The 18,105-nt window shown below is 38.0% G+C and overlaps 1 protein-coding gene across 1 annotated transcript; it reads left to right on the forward strand.

Annotated features, from left to right (window-relative positions):
• Nucleotides 1-17,317: 17,317 nt before the first annotated feature.
• On the forward strand, nucleotides 17,318-17,848 carry LOC101283390 (hypoxanthine-guanine phosphoribosyltransferase-like). The gene has a single exon (XM_049704988.1). The coding sequence runs from the start codon at nucleotides 17,338-17,340 to the stop codon at nucleotides 17,833-17,835; it is 498 nt and encodes a 165-aa protein (XP_049560945.1). The 5' UTR covers nucleotides 17,318-17,337; the 3' UTR covers nucleotides 17,836-17,848.
• Nucleotides 17,849-18,105: the final 257 nt, after the last annotated feature.

The raw sequence follows: 18,105 nt of genomic DNA on the forward strand, positions 1-18,105 counted from the left end.
AGAATATATGTGTGTGTGTATGTGTGTGCGTGTGTGTGTAACTGAATCACTTTGCTGTACACTTGAAACTAACACAATATTGTAAGTCAACTATACTTCAATAAAAAATATTTTAAAAAACAATGATATATCACCTCACACCTGTCAGAATGGCTGTCACCAAAAAGAACACAAATAAACACGGGTGAGGATGTAGAGAAAAGGGAACCCTTGAACACTGTTGGTGGGAATGTAAATTGGTGCAGCCGCTATGAAAAACACTATGGAGTTTTCTCAAAAAACTAAAAATAAAGCTACCACATGATCCAGCAATTCCACTCCTGGGTATACATCCAAAGAAAACAAAAATACTAATTTGAAAAGATACATGCACCCCAGTGTTCATAGGAGCATTATTTACAATAGTCAAGACATGGAAGCAACCTAAGTGTCCATTAACAGATGAATGGATAAAGAAGATGTGATATATATATGGATGGACCTGGAGGGTATTATGCTTAGTGAAATAAGTCAGATGGAGAAAGACAAATACTATATGATATCACTATATGATATCTATATGATATCAAATACTATATGATATCAAATACTATATGATATATGATATGTGGAATCTAAAAAAGAAAACAAACTAGTGAATATAACAAAAGAGGTACAGACTCACAGATATAGAGAACAAACTAGTGGTTTTCAGTGGGGAAAGGGAAAAGGTGAGGGGCAAGATTGGGGTAGGGGATTAAGAGGTATAAACTATGTATAAAATAAATAAGCTACAAGGATATATTGTACAGCACAGGGAATATAGCCAATATTTTATAATAACTACAAATGGAGTATAATCTATAAAAATTGTGAATCACTATGTTGTACACCTGAAACTAATATGATATTATAAATCAACTATGCCTCAATTTAAAAGAAAAGTATACCTCAATTTTTTTTAAAGTATCAAGTTAAAAAATTTTTAAATTAAATGTCGTTAAAGATAAAGGGTTTGGCTGTTTCCATCTGCTTCCTTAAAGGAAGCCCACCATAATTTTAGGTAACTCTAGACAGTTATTATGGACCCTCTCAGGATTAATGACTCCAGGGGGGGAAGAGCAAATCCCCTGGGGCTGCTGACTAAGCAAAGGGCAAGCCGCTCAGAAAAGCAGGATGAATTAACCCCAGGAAGCCCCAGAGGAAGAGCAAATGAGGGGAAACACAGCTCTGTTTTGCTTGGAGGTGGGCTGCAACATCAAGTGTTATCAAAAGAAACTTCAAGTTGAGGGTGAAAGACTGTTCTCTGTTGGTTTGCAAAGTATAGAAATAAAAAGGTCTCTAAGCAAGGGAGAGGGGAATTAACATGCTTTTAGCACATTCTTTGCATCAGGAACCTTACCTCTGGTACTTCATTCATCTTTACAATGATTTCATGAGGTAGGTGCTATGATTATTGCAATTTTAGTGATAAGCGCACAGGCTCAGAGAGGTGAAGTGACTCACATAATGTTCCACACCTTAAAATTGTTAGAGCTGGCAAGATATGGAAAGAACCTAAACAGCCATTAACAGATGAATGGATAAAGAAAATGTGGTATATATAAACAATGGAATATTACCCAGCCATAAAAAGAATGAAATAATGCCATTTGCAGCAACATGGATGGACCTAGAGATTATCATACTAAGCGAAGTAAGTCAGACAAAGACAAGTACCATATGAAATCACCTGTATGTAGAATCTAAAATATGACACAAATGACCATATGTACAAAACAGGAACAGACTCACAGACATAGAAAACAGACTTGTGGTTGCCAAGCGGGAGGGGAGGTTGGGGAGGGGTGGATTAGGAGTTTGTGATTAGCGGATGCAAACTATTATATATAGGATGGATAAACAACAAGGTCCTACTGTATAGTACAGGGAACTATATTCAATATCCTGTGATAAACCATAATGGAAAAGAATATGAAAAAGAATGTATATATGTATAACTGAATCACTTTGCTGTACTGCAGAAATTAACACAACATTGTAAATCAGCTATATTTCAATAAAATAAACTTTAAAAAAATTTTTAGAGCAGAGACTAGAATTCAGGTCTGCCCAAATCCAGATATATTCCTCTTCCCATATTCCCATCAATAAATCCAAAACAAAACTCCTTGCCCACCCTAAACTTGCTCCTTTTATTCTGTTTCTCTGTCTTGGTGAATGGAGTCCACCATCCACACCATTACTTAAGCCAGAAATTTGGATGTTATCTAGGCTCCTCAACTCACCTCCTGTATCCAGGCTGACATCAAATGCTTCTAGAAATTCTACCCCATTAACATCTTTTGTATCCATCCTTTCTGTCTGTCTCCACCATTCTCTATCGGGCTGGAATATTGATGTTTGGGCATATGTGTTAGGATAGAGGCTGGCTATCTAAAATTGGAGCCACTGAACTTGAAACTATTATTCCGATTCTACCTGGCATCTCCAGCACTTAGAACGCATATTTCATTAAATATTGGATGAGCAAATGAATGCATAAATTAATGAGTTAACAGATGCTAATATCCCCGTTTTGAGCTTCTTAAGCTCTTTAGTGATTCTCTATCACCTTCAGGATAAAGCCCAAACTTCATATATATACCACTTGACCCAAATGATATAACTGCTGACCACCTCTGCTCCACCTTGAATTCAAGCTACTCTCCATCTTCCTTTCAACACTCCATTCTTCACTCACACTGACCTTTTTTTTTCCATGAAAGGGCCATGTTCTCTTTTGCACATTGGCCTTCAATCTTTCCCTTGTGTAACCACCATACAACCCCCTTCCCCCAGCTTCCACTTTTCACCTCCTTAGCTCCTACTCAGCAACTTAAATGGTATATTATTTGGAAAGTTTTTCCTAACACCCCAAGTCCAAGTTTTTAGCATTGATAGAACTAAGTCCGAGATAGGTTAAGTGACTTGCCCAAGGCCACACAGCTTGGAAGTAGCAGAGTCAAATTTTCTTCCTGCTTTATCAGACTCCAAATATACATTATATCCTTTATATCACAACTCAGGGAGATAACGGGTTAAGTGACTGGCCCAAGATCACACCCCTAAAATGGTGCAGTTTTTGTAGTCCCAAATCCAGGTACATTTTGCCACACCAGAGCAATTCCATTTCACTGGTGTTGAAAGAGTTTTTCTTTATGAAGGGGAGGGGTATCTATTTTGCTATTGACGAAACTACAAAAGATTCCTCATCATTATAAATTGAAAAACCAGCTCCTGGACAAATATCCCAAGGGTAAATACCACTACCAATAAAAAAATCACTAAGCAGTTCTTGGCTTTCTTATCCAGCTTGAATAGTGCTCAGTCCTGGCAATGCTTCCCCTCTGCCTCATTCCAGAAAATGAGGCCTGGTGGCCTTTATGATGGGCTCCCAAGGGAATGGGGTAAGCTGACTCACTATATTCTCTCACTGGGTAAGCCACTAGGTACCACTGTGCTGGTCAATACAGTCACTTAGCAATCAGGTAAATGTAAGTCTTGAGATGTTTCAAACCTCTTATTTTGACCTTAGCTTCCAAAAACCATCAAAATAAAATGTGCTTTTGGGGGCTTCCCTGGTGGTGCAGTGGTAGAGAGTCCACCTGCCAATGCAGGGGACATGGGTTCGTGCCCCGGTCCGGGAAGATCCCACATGCCGCGGAGTGGCTGGGCCCGTGAGCCATGGCCACTGAGCCTGGGCGTCTGGAGCCTGTGCTCCGCAACGGGAGAGGCCACAACAGTGAGAGGCCCACGTACCGCAAAAAGAAAAAAAAATGTGCTTTTGGGAATTCACAAACAACAGCTGCTCTTCCCCTTCACTATGCTTCTACAAAGATAGAACTGCAGCAGGCAGGAGGCATATCAGACAGAACTGTGTCAAGTATGGTGATGGGATTATTGTTTTGAAAACTCTCCATCTAAACCTCAGAGAAGCAAACAGTTCAGTCTTAAAAGGAGGTCACCCTCCAAGGATGCTCATTATTACTACTGGTATCTGTGGCTATTGGGAGGTTCCTAGTAAAGCTAGAAACCTGACCTTCTCTATTCTGAGTGCTCAGAAGCCTTAGCTTTGGTCTTATCCTCCCTTTTTCTATCCAGAAAAGTCCCAGTCCCCATGTTAAAGAGGCAAAACTAAAACACAAAAATCTTCAATTTTTTTGGCCATGCCACACAGCTTGTGGGATCTTAGTTCCCCAACCAGGGATCAAATCCATGTCCGCTGCAGTGGAAGCATGGAGTCCTAACCACTGGACCACCAGGGAATTTTCAGTTATCTTTAAAATCGTTACCTTATTCCATTTCTCCTCCTGCTTACCCACTCCCATCATCATTCTGGAGAGTCCTACCAAGTGCAACACTAGAGATGCTGTTGATATTTAACAGTGATCAATTTCGTCAAATAAATTGACTTGAAAACTAAGATGAGGTTTTTACCAAACAGATTTTCTTCATTGGATTAAACTTCGGTGGGCATATTCCAGCAATTCTGGAGTCCCATATCTATCCTGCATCCCCAAAGACTCTTGGAAATTCAGAAAGGAAAAGTTTGACTAATATTCTCAGAGAGTTCATATGTAAATATCAGCACCCCGTGTCTCAGATTACAGATATGCAAAGAAGCTTCAAAAAACCAGGACATTTCAGGGGTCAGACGCTCTTCTCAGTAATCTAACTGAAGGCATTAACAAATTAAAGACATGTCAATCGCAAAGGGAGTTTGTCAACCATGCAATGAGAGGAAAAGGAATCACTGAAGCCCAAGTTGGCAGCTCCCAGCCAGCACTGCCCAGGCGAGAGTGTTCCCTTGCTCAAGAACTTTACTTACCCATATGGTAGAGTCGACTGTGCCCGGAACAGGGCCTGGAACATACTAGGATCTCAATAATAATTTGTTAATGAAATGACTAAATGAATGAATAAGTGACTTAAAAGGTGTCAATGACAGGGCCTTTGTGGAGACAGATGCATTATCAGGCTATTCAGTACTAGGATCATAGATCTAATTCCTTTCAATCTGACTCTTCTGCCCTTTGGCATATTATGTAACTGATGAGAGAACCCTAGTGTTCCCAGTCCCACTGTAAATGGTAACACTGGCCTCCTGATTTTAAAATACCAGTTTCTGACTTCAGATTTGTGGAGTGCTGACAAATCAGGCTTCTGAGTCTGTAGTCCTGAGCCAGATCTTGGACACCAGCAAACTCACTAAGATAATGCTACTGGGGGTGGAATAAAGGGTTCTGGATGTCAATTAGCCTAATCCAGGTGACATTATTCTATCTGATCATCATATTTCTACTACTGTACCTTCTGTAAAAACAACACTAACGCCCAAGATGCCATTATTTCCTCCCAAGCAACCAATTATTTTCTTAAATCTTATCTTGAAGAACAATTGTCCCTGGGACTGATACATGCCTCTTGAGACTTCTACTAATTGGTTCATAACAGTCATTAAAGCCTTACTGTATGCCAAATTCTATGCCCTTTGAGGGCCACAGAAACTAATGTGCAGTGGCAATATTACAGGACTAGGCGGCTACTGACAGATGAGTCTTCGGATACAATTGTACGTGGGGTCGTGGGAAGAGTCCTGGATTGGAAGTCCCAGCTCTGCATTCATCTTTTCCCTACTTTCACTCACAGGGTGGAATGGAGGATCAAATGAACTAATGGATGTGAAATTGCTTTTTAAATTTTTGTGTTATCCATTGGCGACCCTCTACTACTACTATTATCATCATCATCATCATTTTCATTATCATTATCATCATCATGATTATCAGTCTACTACTGTTAAGGAGAGAAGATACAGTTAGATGGCCGTATGCTAACTTAAGGTTCCATTTCCCTCAAGACTAAGCTGCCCATGGGACCACAGTTAGTGCTACTGCCACTCTCGGTAATGCCACGATTGCTACTTACAGAGCAGCCCTCCACAGAGCAAACGGGATCAGATGCTGTGACACCCAAATTGCTGGGTATCAAATCTCTCCCATTATCTTCCCAAGGAACACTGTGTGTTGCAGCTGGAAGGAACAGTCTGACTTAAAGCCAAATCATGCTGGCTTCAAGTTGCTAGAATCAGCTCCTCGGAAGGTGAATTTTGTGAAGCTAGGGTACTGTGCCTCCCACCCACCCCCCATTTAATTGGATCTGTATTTGAGCTGTACATTCAGAAAGCTCTTCTGTCACTTTTTGTCAAAGATTTCTCTTTGAGTAGCTTGAAATATCTATTAAAAATTTAGCCTAAAGCAGTGTCTTTTGAATCCCCAGCTCACTAATTCAGGTACTGGAGCACTGTGAGTGTACACCACCAGCCTGCAAATGGATAAACTACTCAAAAGACATTTTCCACCCCTTAAATACAGTTCCAAGAAAGAATAGGAAATGCCTCATACCTCTAATGGAAGCTATTTGCTACAAAAACAAATCATCAGGTCCGTGGAGCTAGAAATGCCTTTTGCAAATAAAAGTGAAAGGAAGAGACAGCAAAACAGCAGCTGAAACCATGCAGTCATCACCCACAAAGCACATGATTCAAATAAAAATGAAATACTTATTTGAAAAATGGGTTACCTACACACCCAAGAGCAGTTGTCAGTTTATGTATAAAGGAAAACAACCAGCATTTTGTATGAATTTCAAAGGAAATGAACTATTTGTTCCTTGTTAGTAGCTACTGTAAATATCAGAGCAAATAGCATTTTTTTGATTCCAATAAAATTGTAGAACATTTCCAAATGCTCGCACGTAAATCCTGACATCAAAATGTACATCTCTTAAGATACTGAAAGATGAGCTCCAAATGATGTACTTAACACATTTGTTCTTTCTTGAAGAGATGAGGTATAATTGTATCAGTCATCTTGTAGCTAGGAATTATATGAAGAACCCTGAACTATAAGTACTAAATCAAACTAAATAGTCTCTTATCCTATTTTTCTCTCTTATACTTGTCATTACTTCCTGAAGTTCTCATTACAACTGCATAATTCTACCCACTGCCCTCCACCCTCCGAAACCCCATAGGTTTTCTTCAGAAAAGGAGGGTAGCGTTCCCCTTCTCCTTTCCCTCAGAACCACAGTTTTCTCCCCACAAATATTCATGGGGTGAGACTCACAGGCAAATTATTTCAATGAGCAATAATACCTTTTTGGGTAGGACAACTAAGTTATTTCTGCTTTGTCTTCTTACATATATTTAGATTTGCTGTTGTTAACCCTTGAGAAAAGAGAACCTGTTCTAGAAGAAAGGTTAGTGGGAAAGCATGAGCTACACTGTGATATTAAATACAGATTTCTTTTTCCAAAGCTAAAACCTACAGTCCTCCTTCGGTCCTAAAGAAGACATAATATCTCCAGCTAATGGGCTGTCCACAAATGACCATTATTGAATGAATAATAAAGGAATAATAGCAATGTGATTTCCACTTACATCAACCACAAAAATCTTCTGGGAATCATCCAAAAACTGCACTTTTAAATGTAGCATTCTCGGAGAGGCCGTTGGGCTGCGAGCAGGCTCAGAGTGCTGTGAGTTCTGTGACAGGAAGGGGGCTTTCTCAAGGAATTTCACTCTTAGCTGGAGGCAGTGCACTCGGGTCCCCCCACCCCCATCCAGGCACCTCCACCCAGCAGGGCACACTTCTGTTTGCTTGAATTGATGCACACTCAAGGGCATGTGTGCTGATGATCAATAGCATCTGGGCTACCTCCTATTTGGTCAACGTCAAATCCAACTGGACTCACTCTAGCCCTCTTAAACTCGGTTCCTTTCTTCAAAGAAAAAGAAGAAAGAAAACACTTGCAACCCCTGGGGATTTTCTTTATTTCACAGGAGCACGATTTTGAAAACCCTAGATGAAGCTTTGATAAACTGAGAATAGCTATTCTCAAAAGTAAAAGGATTAGAGTTAGTCTCATATTGTACTAGAAATTTCATGGCTGAACTAGGAAACTTTATGTGTAATAATTGTAATTGTTTTGAAAGTACGTGATTTAGAAATGAAAATTATATAAAAAAGAATATATGGAAAAGCTCAATTCCACGTCTGTCCCCTCTATTCTGTGCCCCCATACATCCCTATCAGTAACCAATTTTATTAGTTTTTTGTTGTTGTTATTTAGCCTTCAGTGTTTCTTTATGCAAATACTGTACAAGAAAATACGAATGTATTTCTCATACATATGTAGCATGCTGTTAAACTGTTTTGTGCCTTCCTTTTCTCACTTCATATATCATTGTTGATTTCTCTTTAGCTTTGCATGGAGAGCTTCCTGATTTTTTTACAGCTGCATAATTTTTCACGGTGTAGGTGAAATACAGTTGACTCAAATAATCCCCTATTTGTGGACATGGGTTGTTTCCAACTCTTTGCTTTTATAAACAAAGTTTGAAATGAATATCCTCATATATATGTCATTTTATATGTATGTCATTTTATCTGTAGGATCGATTTCCAGAGGTGGAATTGCTGGACAAGGGTAATGTACTGGTAATTTTTATAGCGACTTCTATTTCCTTCCATAAAGGTTGTTATGATTTGATTTGTGTCCTCCAAAATTCAAGTGTTTAAGTCCTAACCCCCAGTTACTCAGAATGTGACTCTATTTGGAGATAGGGTTTATAAAGAGGTAATTAAGTTGAAATGAGGTCATTAGGGTGGGCCCTAATCCAATATGACTAGTGTCCTTACAAGCAGAGGACATTAAGACATAGACATGTAGAGAAGGAAGACCATGTGAAGACACAGGGAAGAGAAGATGGCCACTTATAAGCCAAGGAGAGAGGTCTCAGAAGGAACCAACCCTTCCAGCACTTTGATTTCAGACTTGTAGCCTCCAGAATTGTGAGAAAATAAATTCAAATAAATTTCTGTTCTTATAAGCCACCTAGTTTCTGGTACTTTGTAATGGCACACCTACCAACCTAATACAAGTGTTGTACCAATTTGCAGTCCTACTCACAATGTATGAACGTTCCTATTTTCCCCAGACTCACCAACAGAGTACGGTGTCAAACTTTTTGATTTTAGACAAATTGATAAGTGAGAAAAAGAATCTCAGTGTAGTTTTAAATTTGAACTTTTCATATTATGAGAGAAGTTGAGTATCTTTTCAGATGTTTCAGGGTATTCTTTTTTTTTTTAATAAACTATCTTTCCATGTAGCTCCACACACTTTTTGAAAAAAATACTGGTTATTGTCCCTTTTCCTCAATCTCTACAAACTCTTTAAAAACTAGGAAAATTATCCCTTTGTGATATGAATTACAAATATTTTCCCCATTTATCCTTTGTCTTTGCTTATGGTGTATGTGTTATTTGCCATGAGAAATTATTTATTTTGGTGAAGTGAAATTTGTCAATCAGTTTTTAAATGGCCTCTGGATTTGTGTCATAATTAGAAAGGCCTGCTTCACTTCAAGGTTTACCGTTAGTACTTTTATGGCTTAATTTTTTAAAATTTAAATCTTTGATCTATTTAGATTTTATCTTGATATATGGTGTGAAGTATGGATCAAATTTAACCTTTTTCCAAATAGCTACTCAGTTGTCCTGATGTCATTGATTAGAAAGTTCATTTTTACCCCCATCGATTTGAGAAGATGCCTTTATCATATATTAAATTGCCACATGCATTTGGGCCTGTTTTTGGATTTTTGTTTCCTTCCATGTACTAGTTTCACATTGTTTTAAGTTTTGAGGCTCTAGAGTATGTTTTAATATCCAATAAGGCTGCTCTACTCCACATTGCTCTATATTTACAGAGTTTTCCCTGCTATTCTTGTTTACTTATTTTTCTATATAAGCTTGTACAGTTTCAGGCAAAGAATCAGGTATATTTATAAAGATGTGTTAAAAATTATAAATTTATTTATGGAAAACATATCTTTCTGATGGTGAGTCTTTTTTTTTTAACATCTTTATTGGGCTATAATTGCTTTACAATGGTGTGTTAGTTTCTGCTTTATAACAAAGTGAATCAGTTATACATATACATATGTTCCCATATCTCTTCCCTCTTGCGTCTCCCTCCCTCCCACCCTCCCTATCCCACCCCTCCAGGCGGTCACAAAGCACCAAGCCGATATCCCTGTGCTATGCGGCTGCTTCCCACCAGCTATCTACCTCACGTTTGTCAGTGTATATATGTCCATGCCTCTTTCTCGCTTTGTCACAGCTCACCCTTCCCCCTCCCCATATCCTCAAGTCCGTTCTCCAGTAGGTCTGTGTCTTTATTCCTGTCTTATCCCTAGGTTCTTCATGACATTTTTTTCTTAAATTCCATATATATGTGTTAGCATACAGTATTTGTCTTTCTCTTTCTGACTTACTTCACTCTGTATGACAGACTCTAGGTCTATCCACCTCATTACAAATAGCTCAATTTCGTTTCATTTTATGGCTGAGTAATATTCCATTGTGTATATGTGCCACATCTTCTTTATCCATTCATCCGAAGATGGGCACTTAGGTTGTTTCCATCTCTGGGCTATTGTAAATAGAGCTGCAATGAACATTTTGGTACATGACCCTTTTTGAATTATGCTTTTCTCAGGGTATATGCCCAGTAGTGGGATTGCTGGGTCATATGGTACTTCTATTTGTAGCTTTTTAAGGAACCTCCATACTGTTCTCCATAGTGGCTGAACCAATTCACATTCCCACCAGCAGTGCAAGAGTGTTCCCTTTTCTCCACACCCTCTCCAGCATTTATTGTTTGTAGATTTTTTGATGATGGCCATTCTGACTGGTGTGAGATGATATCTCATTGTAGTCTTGATTTGCATTTCTCTATTGATTAATGATGTTGAGCATTCTTTCATGTGTTTGTTGGCAGTCTGTATATCTTCTTTGGAGAAATGTTTATTTAGGTCTTCTGCCCATTTTTGGATTGGGTTGTTTGGTTTTTTGTTATTGAGCTGCATGAGCTGCTTGTAAAGTTTGGAGATTAATCCTTTGTCAGTTGCTTCATTTGCAAATATTTTCTCCCATTCTGAGGGTTGTCTTTGTCTTGTTTATGGTTTCCTTTGCTGTGCAAAAGCTTTTAAGTTTCATTAGGTCTCATTTGTTTATTTTTGTTTTTATTTCCATTTCTCTAGGAGGTGGGTCAAAAAGGATCTTGCTGTCATTTATGTCATAGAGTGTTCTGCCTATGTTTTCCTCTCAGAGTTTGATAGTGTCTGGCCTTACATTTAGGTCTTTAATCCATTTTGAGCTTTTTTTTGTGTATGGTGTTAGGGAGTGATCTAATCTCATACTTTTACATGTAGCTGTCCAGTTTTCCCAGCACCACTTATTGAAGAGTCTTCTTATTCATGGGGCATGTATGTCAATTTGTTCAGGTCTACTTTTATGTCCTCTTCTACAATGTTGTATTTAATATAAATTTTCAAACGTATACAAAACCAAAGAGTTTAGTACAGTAAACTCCCATACATTCATAAACCAGATCAAAAACTGTTATGAGATGAACTGTGTTCCTCCCAAATTCATATATTGAAGCCCTAACCCTCAGTACCTCAGAATGTGACTGTATTTGGAGATAGGGCCTTTAAAGAAATAAGTAAGTTCAAATGAGACCTTTAGGATGGGCCCTAATCCAATCTGACTGGTGTTCTTATAAGAAAAGAAAATTTTTATACACGAGAGAGATCAGGGATGCACACAAACAGAGGAAAGTTCATGAGAGGGCACAGTGAGAGGGCAGCCATCTGCAAGCCTAGGAGAGAGGCCTCAGAAGAAACCAAACCTGCCAACACCTCGATCCTGGATTTCTAGCCTCCAGAATGGTGAGAAATAAATTCTGTTGTTTATGCCATTTAGTCTGTGGTATTTTTTTATTAATTTATTAATTTATTTATTTTTGGCTGCATTGGGTCTTCGTTGCTGCATGCGGGCTTTCTCTAGCTGTGGTGAGCAGGGGCTACTCTTCGTTGTGGTGCGTGGGCTTCTCATTATGGTGGCTTCTCTTGTTGCAGAGCATGGGCTCTAGGCGTGTAGGTTTCAGTAGTTGTGGCATGCGGGCTCAGTAGTTGTGGCTCGCAGGCTCTAGAGCGCAGGCTCAGTAGTTGTGGTGCACGGGCTTAGTTGTTCTGCAGCATGCGGGATCTTCCCGGACCAGGGTGCAAACCCGTGTCCCCTGCATTGGCAGGTGGATTCTTAACGACTACACCACCAGGGAAGTCCCATACTATTTTTAAACTTTCTTTCTTCACTGATCTGTACAACATGGACATTTTTCCAGATTAGTACATTAGATCTATCTAGTATTTTATGCACTATTATATATTTTCTCAGTTCCTTTATTAATAGACATTTGGGTTGTTTTCCCTTATGAACAATACTGCAATAAACATCCTTGTACATAAATCTTTGCACATTTGTGGTGACGTCTCTCTAGGATAAATTTCTAGCACTTGAAATGGTGGATCACTGGGTCTGAAAATTTATCTTTTAATAGATACTATCAAGTTGCCCTTTGAAAATGTTATACCAATTTTCACTTTCAGCAAGAGTGTGCTAGCTAATACATCCAATGAAACATTAAATAATAGTGCCAATAGTGAGCATCATTTCCTTTCTCCTGACATTAGCAGGAATGCTTCCAGGGTTTCCCCATTAAGTAAAACTCTGGCTTTTGAAGGACACATTTTCAAAAGTACATTTAAACCTGATTGGGTAAGAATCCCAAAACACCACTCTTGATCTATATTGAACCAACTTATCCTATGTCACTAAATAAATAGGCTGGTAAAATTAGACCAACGAAATGCTGTCATCTGATGTACAAGAGAGCATACCTTTGCTAATATTTTGACAGCTCACAGCACAGTCTCCACACAACTCCAAGTGGAGAGTCAGCTGCAAGGCTGGTGGAAAAAGCTGTAACTCTGGTGACCAAAGAATCTATTTAAAATCTTACCAGCAATGTGACCTGAGACAGGTCACTTCAGCTCCCTGTGCCTCAGTTTCCTAACTTATAAAGTAAGGTGACAATTCTAATTCATAGAGTTGTTGTGAGAAAGAAAAGATCTAGATATATGAAATCATAAAATTCAGGGCCTGGCACACAGTAGGCACAAAATAAACGTTTGCTGAATGGGTGAGTATCAAGGAAATAAATATAAATAATTCACTGTTTGCTGAAGTTTAAAACAGTAAATGAGTTCTCTCTTTTCCTCTCTCTTTTTCCACCTAGACTTCAGTCCTTCAGTTATTACTGGCAAAATGTTACTAATTGACTGTGATCCAAAATAGGAAACTGTCTTAAAGGAAATTTTCATATTCTACTTTAAAGTAAAAATCCAAAGTTGGGCTCACCCCTGGAAAAATTAGCCTGGCCAGTCTGTCTTCACTTTAGTCCCTCCACACATAAGGAGGTGGAGAGGGAACGCTGAGCAGGAGGCTAGAATAGGAGCAAAAGGAGATTGGGCAATGGATCCCAGGGTTGGTGAGCTAGGATGTAAATGGAAGAGTATACTAGATAGCTTTTACCCTTACCATTTAAAAATAAACCTAAATCAGAAATAAAAATAAAAAGCACCACATCACTGTTTTTTCCTAAGATCCAAAGGATGAACTGTGATATGACTTTAAGGGTAAGAGTTAAGAATTCTGACCAAAATTAGGGCCCCAGTTCCTGGCATTTCATCATTAGTATCTTATTTCTTTGGGGTTAAGGACTATTCTTTTTCAAAAGTTCCTTATTTTTTCCAGCTTTATTGAGATATAATTGACATAAAACATTGTGTAAGTTTAACGTGTACATGCGATGATTTGATACACTTATACATTGTAAAATGTTTACCTCAGTAGGGTTAGTTATCACCTCCATTACCTCATGTAATTATCATTTCTTTTTTGTGATGAGAACATTTAAGATCTACTCTCTTAGCAGCTTTCAATCATATAATACAGTATTGTTAACTATAGTCACCATGCTATACTTTAGATCCCCAGGACTTATTCATGTTATAAGTGGAAGTTTGTACACTTTGGCTGACATCTCCCCATTCCCACCCCCGCCCCCAGCCACTTACAACCACCATTCTACTTTGTTTCTGTGAGTTTGGGTTTTATAGATGCTACATATAAATGATATCATACAGTATTTGTCTTTCTCTGTCTGACTTATTTCACTTAACTTAATGCCCTCAAGGTCCATCCATATTGTTGCAAATGGCAGGATTTCCTTCTTTCTCATGGCTCAGTAATATTCCCTTGTGTATATATGCCTCATTTTCTATATCCATTTATCTGTAGACTGACACTAAGGTGGTTTCTATATCTTGGTTATTGTGAATAACATGGCAACGAACATGGGAGTGCAATATCTCTTTGAAGACTTGATTTCATTTCTTTTGGATATGTACCCAGAAGTGAGATTACTGGATCATATGGTAGTTCTATTTTTAATTGTTTGAGGAAACTTCACACTGTTCTCCATAGTGGCTGCACCAGTTTACATTTCCACCAATAGTACACCAGGGTTCCCCTTTCTCCACATCCTTGCCAAAATTTATCTGTCTTTTTTATAATAGCCATTCTAACAGGTGTGAGGTAACATCTCATTGTGGTTTTGATTTGCATTTCCCTGATGACTAATGATATTGGACATCTTTTCACGTACCTGTTGGCCACTTGTGTATCTTCTTTGGAAATGTGTCTACTCAGTTCCTCTGCTCATTTTTTTTTTTAAGAAGATGTTGGGGGTAGGAGTTTATTAATTAATTTATTTATTTTTGCTGTGTTGGGTCTTCGTTTCTGTGTGAGGGCTTTCTCTAGTTGTAGCAAGCGGGGGCCACTCTTCAACACGGTGTGCGGGCCTCTCACTATCGCGGCCTCTCTTGTTGCGAAGCACAGGCTCCAGACGCGCAGGCTCAGTAGTTGTGGCTCACGGGCCTAGTTGCTCTGTGGCATGTGGGATCTTCCCAGACCAGGGCTCAAACCCGTGTCCCCTGCATTAGCAGGCAGATTCTCAACCACTGCACCACCAGGGAAGCCCTCCCTCTGCTCATTTTTTAATCATATTTTTTGTGTGTTTGTTTTTGAGTTTTATGAGTTCCTTCTATGTTTTGGATATTAACTCCTTATCAGATATATGATTTGCAAATATTTTCTTACATTCCATAGGCTTCCTTTTCATTTTTTTAATTATTTCTTTTGCTGTGCAGAAGATTTTTGGTTTGATTTAGTCCCACTTGTTTACTTTGGCTTTTGTTGCTTGTGCTTTCAGTGTCATAGCCCCCAAAATCATTGCCAAGACCACTGTCAAGGGGCTTTTCCTCTATGTTTTCTTCTAGAAGTATTATAGCTTTAGATCTTATGTTTAATTCTTTAAATCCATTTCAAGTTAATGTTTTGTGAGTGATGTGAGATAGGGTCCATTTTATTCTTCTGCATGTGATTATCCAGTTTTCCCTATACCAATTATTGAAGAGATTATCTTTTCGCCATTGAGTATCATTGACTCCCTTGTCAGTATTAGTTGGCTGTATAAGCAAGGGGTTATTTCTGGGTTCTTGATTCTGTTCCATTGGTCTTTTGTCTATTTTTATGCCAGTACCACACTGTTTTGATTACTATACGTTTGTAATAACATAGTTTGAAATCAAGAAGCGTGATGCCTCTCACTTTGTTCTTTTCAGGATTACTTTGGTTCTTCAGGGTCTTTTGTAGTTCCATAAAAATTTTAGTATTTTTTCTCTATTTCAGTGGAAAATGCCATTGGAATTTTGATAGGAATTGCATTGAATCTATAGATGGCTTTCAGTAGTATGGACATTTTAACAATATTAATTCTTCTAATACATGAACATTAGATATATTTCCTTTTATTTGTGTCCTCTTCAATTTCTTCAAATTGAACAATCTCATGCAAAATTATTCAATATTTTTGCAGATTATATTATATTATAAATTGTTACAAGGTAATAGCTAAAAATTCCCTGTGTTCTAAAATGTATCCTTGCTGCTTATCTATTTTATTCATAGTAGTTTGTATCTGTTAATCCCTTACCCCTAGTTTGTTCCTCTCCCCTTTGGTAACCACTAGTTTGTTCTCTATATCTGTGACTCTATGTTTTGCATATACATTATTTTTTAGGTTCCACATATAAGTGTTATTATACAGTATTTGTTTGACTTATTTCACTAAGCATGATATTCTCTAGGTTTATCCGCATTGCTGCAAATGGCAGAATTTCATTCTTTTTTATGGCTGAGTAATATTCCATTGTGTATATATATATATATATATATATATATATATATATAGCATCTTCTTTATATATTAATCTGTTGATGGGCACATAGTAATCTCTAATGGTTTTTCTAATTTCTGTGGTATCAGTTGTAATATTTCCTTTTCATTTCTGATTTTATTTGTTTGAGTCTTCTCTTTAAATTGTCAGTTTTTGTTGTCTTAAAATTAAAAAACAGCTCTTAGTTTCATTGATCTTTTCTATTTTTTTTTTTTTTGGTCTCTATTTCATTATTTCTGCTCTGATCTTTATTTCCTTTCTTCTACTAAATTTGGGCTTAGTTAATTCTTCTTTTTCTAGTTCTTTGAGGTGTAAAGTTAGGTTATTTATTTGAGATCTTTCTTTTTTCTTAATGTAAGTACCTATTGCTAAAGCTTCCCTCTTATAAGTGCTTTTGCAGCATCCTATAAATTTTGGTATGTAATGTTTTAATTTTTGTTTGTTTTCAAGATATTTTTAAATGTTCCTTTTGATTTCCTCCTTGACCCATTGGTTGTTCAGGAGTGTGTTGTTTAATTTCCACATGTTTGTGTGAATTTTCCAGTTTTCCTTCTGTTATTGATTCCTAGTTTCATACCTTTGTGGTCAGAAAAGTTACTTGGTATGACTTCAGTCTTCTTAAATTGGCTAAGAATTGTTTTGTGATGTGATCTTTCCTGGAGAATATTCCATGTGGAACTTGAGAGGAATATATATTCTGCTGCTGTTGAATGGAATGTTCTATATACGTCTGTTAGGCCCATTTGCTCTAAAGTATAATTCAAGTCCAGCATTTCCTTCTTTTATGTCTGGGTGATCTATCTATTATTGAAAGTGGGGTTATTGAAGTCCCCTACTATTATTGTACTGTTGTCTATTTCTCCATTCAGATCAGTTAGTGTTTGCTTAATATATTAGATTAGCCAAAAATTTCGTTTGGGTTTTTCCATAAGATGTTACAGAAAAAGCTCATCCCAGACTGCCCTCAGCCCACACGCCAGCCAGCTCCATTATGGTGACCCACAGCTCCAGCATCGTGGACCGAATGGCTGGCTTGAGATGTGATGAAGGAGATGGGAGGCCATCACATCACGGGCCTCTGTGTGCTCAAGTGGGGCTATAAATTCTTTGCTGACCTGCTGGATTACATCAAAGCACTGAACAGAAATAGTGATAGATCTATTCCCATGACTGTAGATTTTATCAGACTGAAAATCTACTGTAATAAGCAGTCAACAGGTGACATAAAAGTAATTGTTGGAGATAGTCTCTCAACTTTAACTGGAAAGAATTTCTTGATTGTTGAAGATACAATTGACACTGACAAAACAATGCAGACCTTGCTTTCCTTGGTCAAGCAGCATAATCCAAAGATGGTCAAGGTTGCAAGCTTGCTGGTGAAAAGGACCCCTCGAAGCATTGGTTATAGACCAGACTTTGCTGGATTTGAAATTCCAGACAAGTTTGTTATAGGATATGCCTTTGACTATAATGAATACTTCAGGGATTTGAATCATGTTTGTGTCATTAGTAAAACTAGAAAGGCAAAATACAAAGCCTAAGATGAGAGTTCGAGTTTGGAAACATCTGGAGTCCCATTGAAGTCACCAGTAAAATTATCAAATGTTCTAGTTCTGTGGCCAGCTGCTTAGTAGAGCTTATTGCATGTATCTTTGAGGAATTGTATCTGTTTTGCATTTTAGAAAGGTCAGTTGCTGCATTCCTGAACTCTTTATTTGCACTGTGAGTCTATAGACTATCAGTTCCCTTTGGGTGGATTGTTATTTCACTTGTGAATGAAAAATCTCTTAAACCACACCACTATTGAATGA

Source organism: Orcinus orca, chromosome X (assembly GCF_937001465.1).
Source record: "Orcinus orca chromosome X, mOrcOrc1.1, whole genome shotgun sequence".
In the NCBI taxonomy this organism is placed as follows: Eukaryota; Metazoa; Chordata; class Mammalia; order Artiodactyla; family Delphinidae; genus Orcinus; species Orcinus orca.

Excerpts from the sequence above, each read along its gene's own strand:
- LOC101283390 (XM_049704988.1), top strand. The coding sequence starts at position 17,338 with ATGAAGGAGATGGGAGGCCATCACATCACGGGCCTCTGTGTGCTCAAG.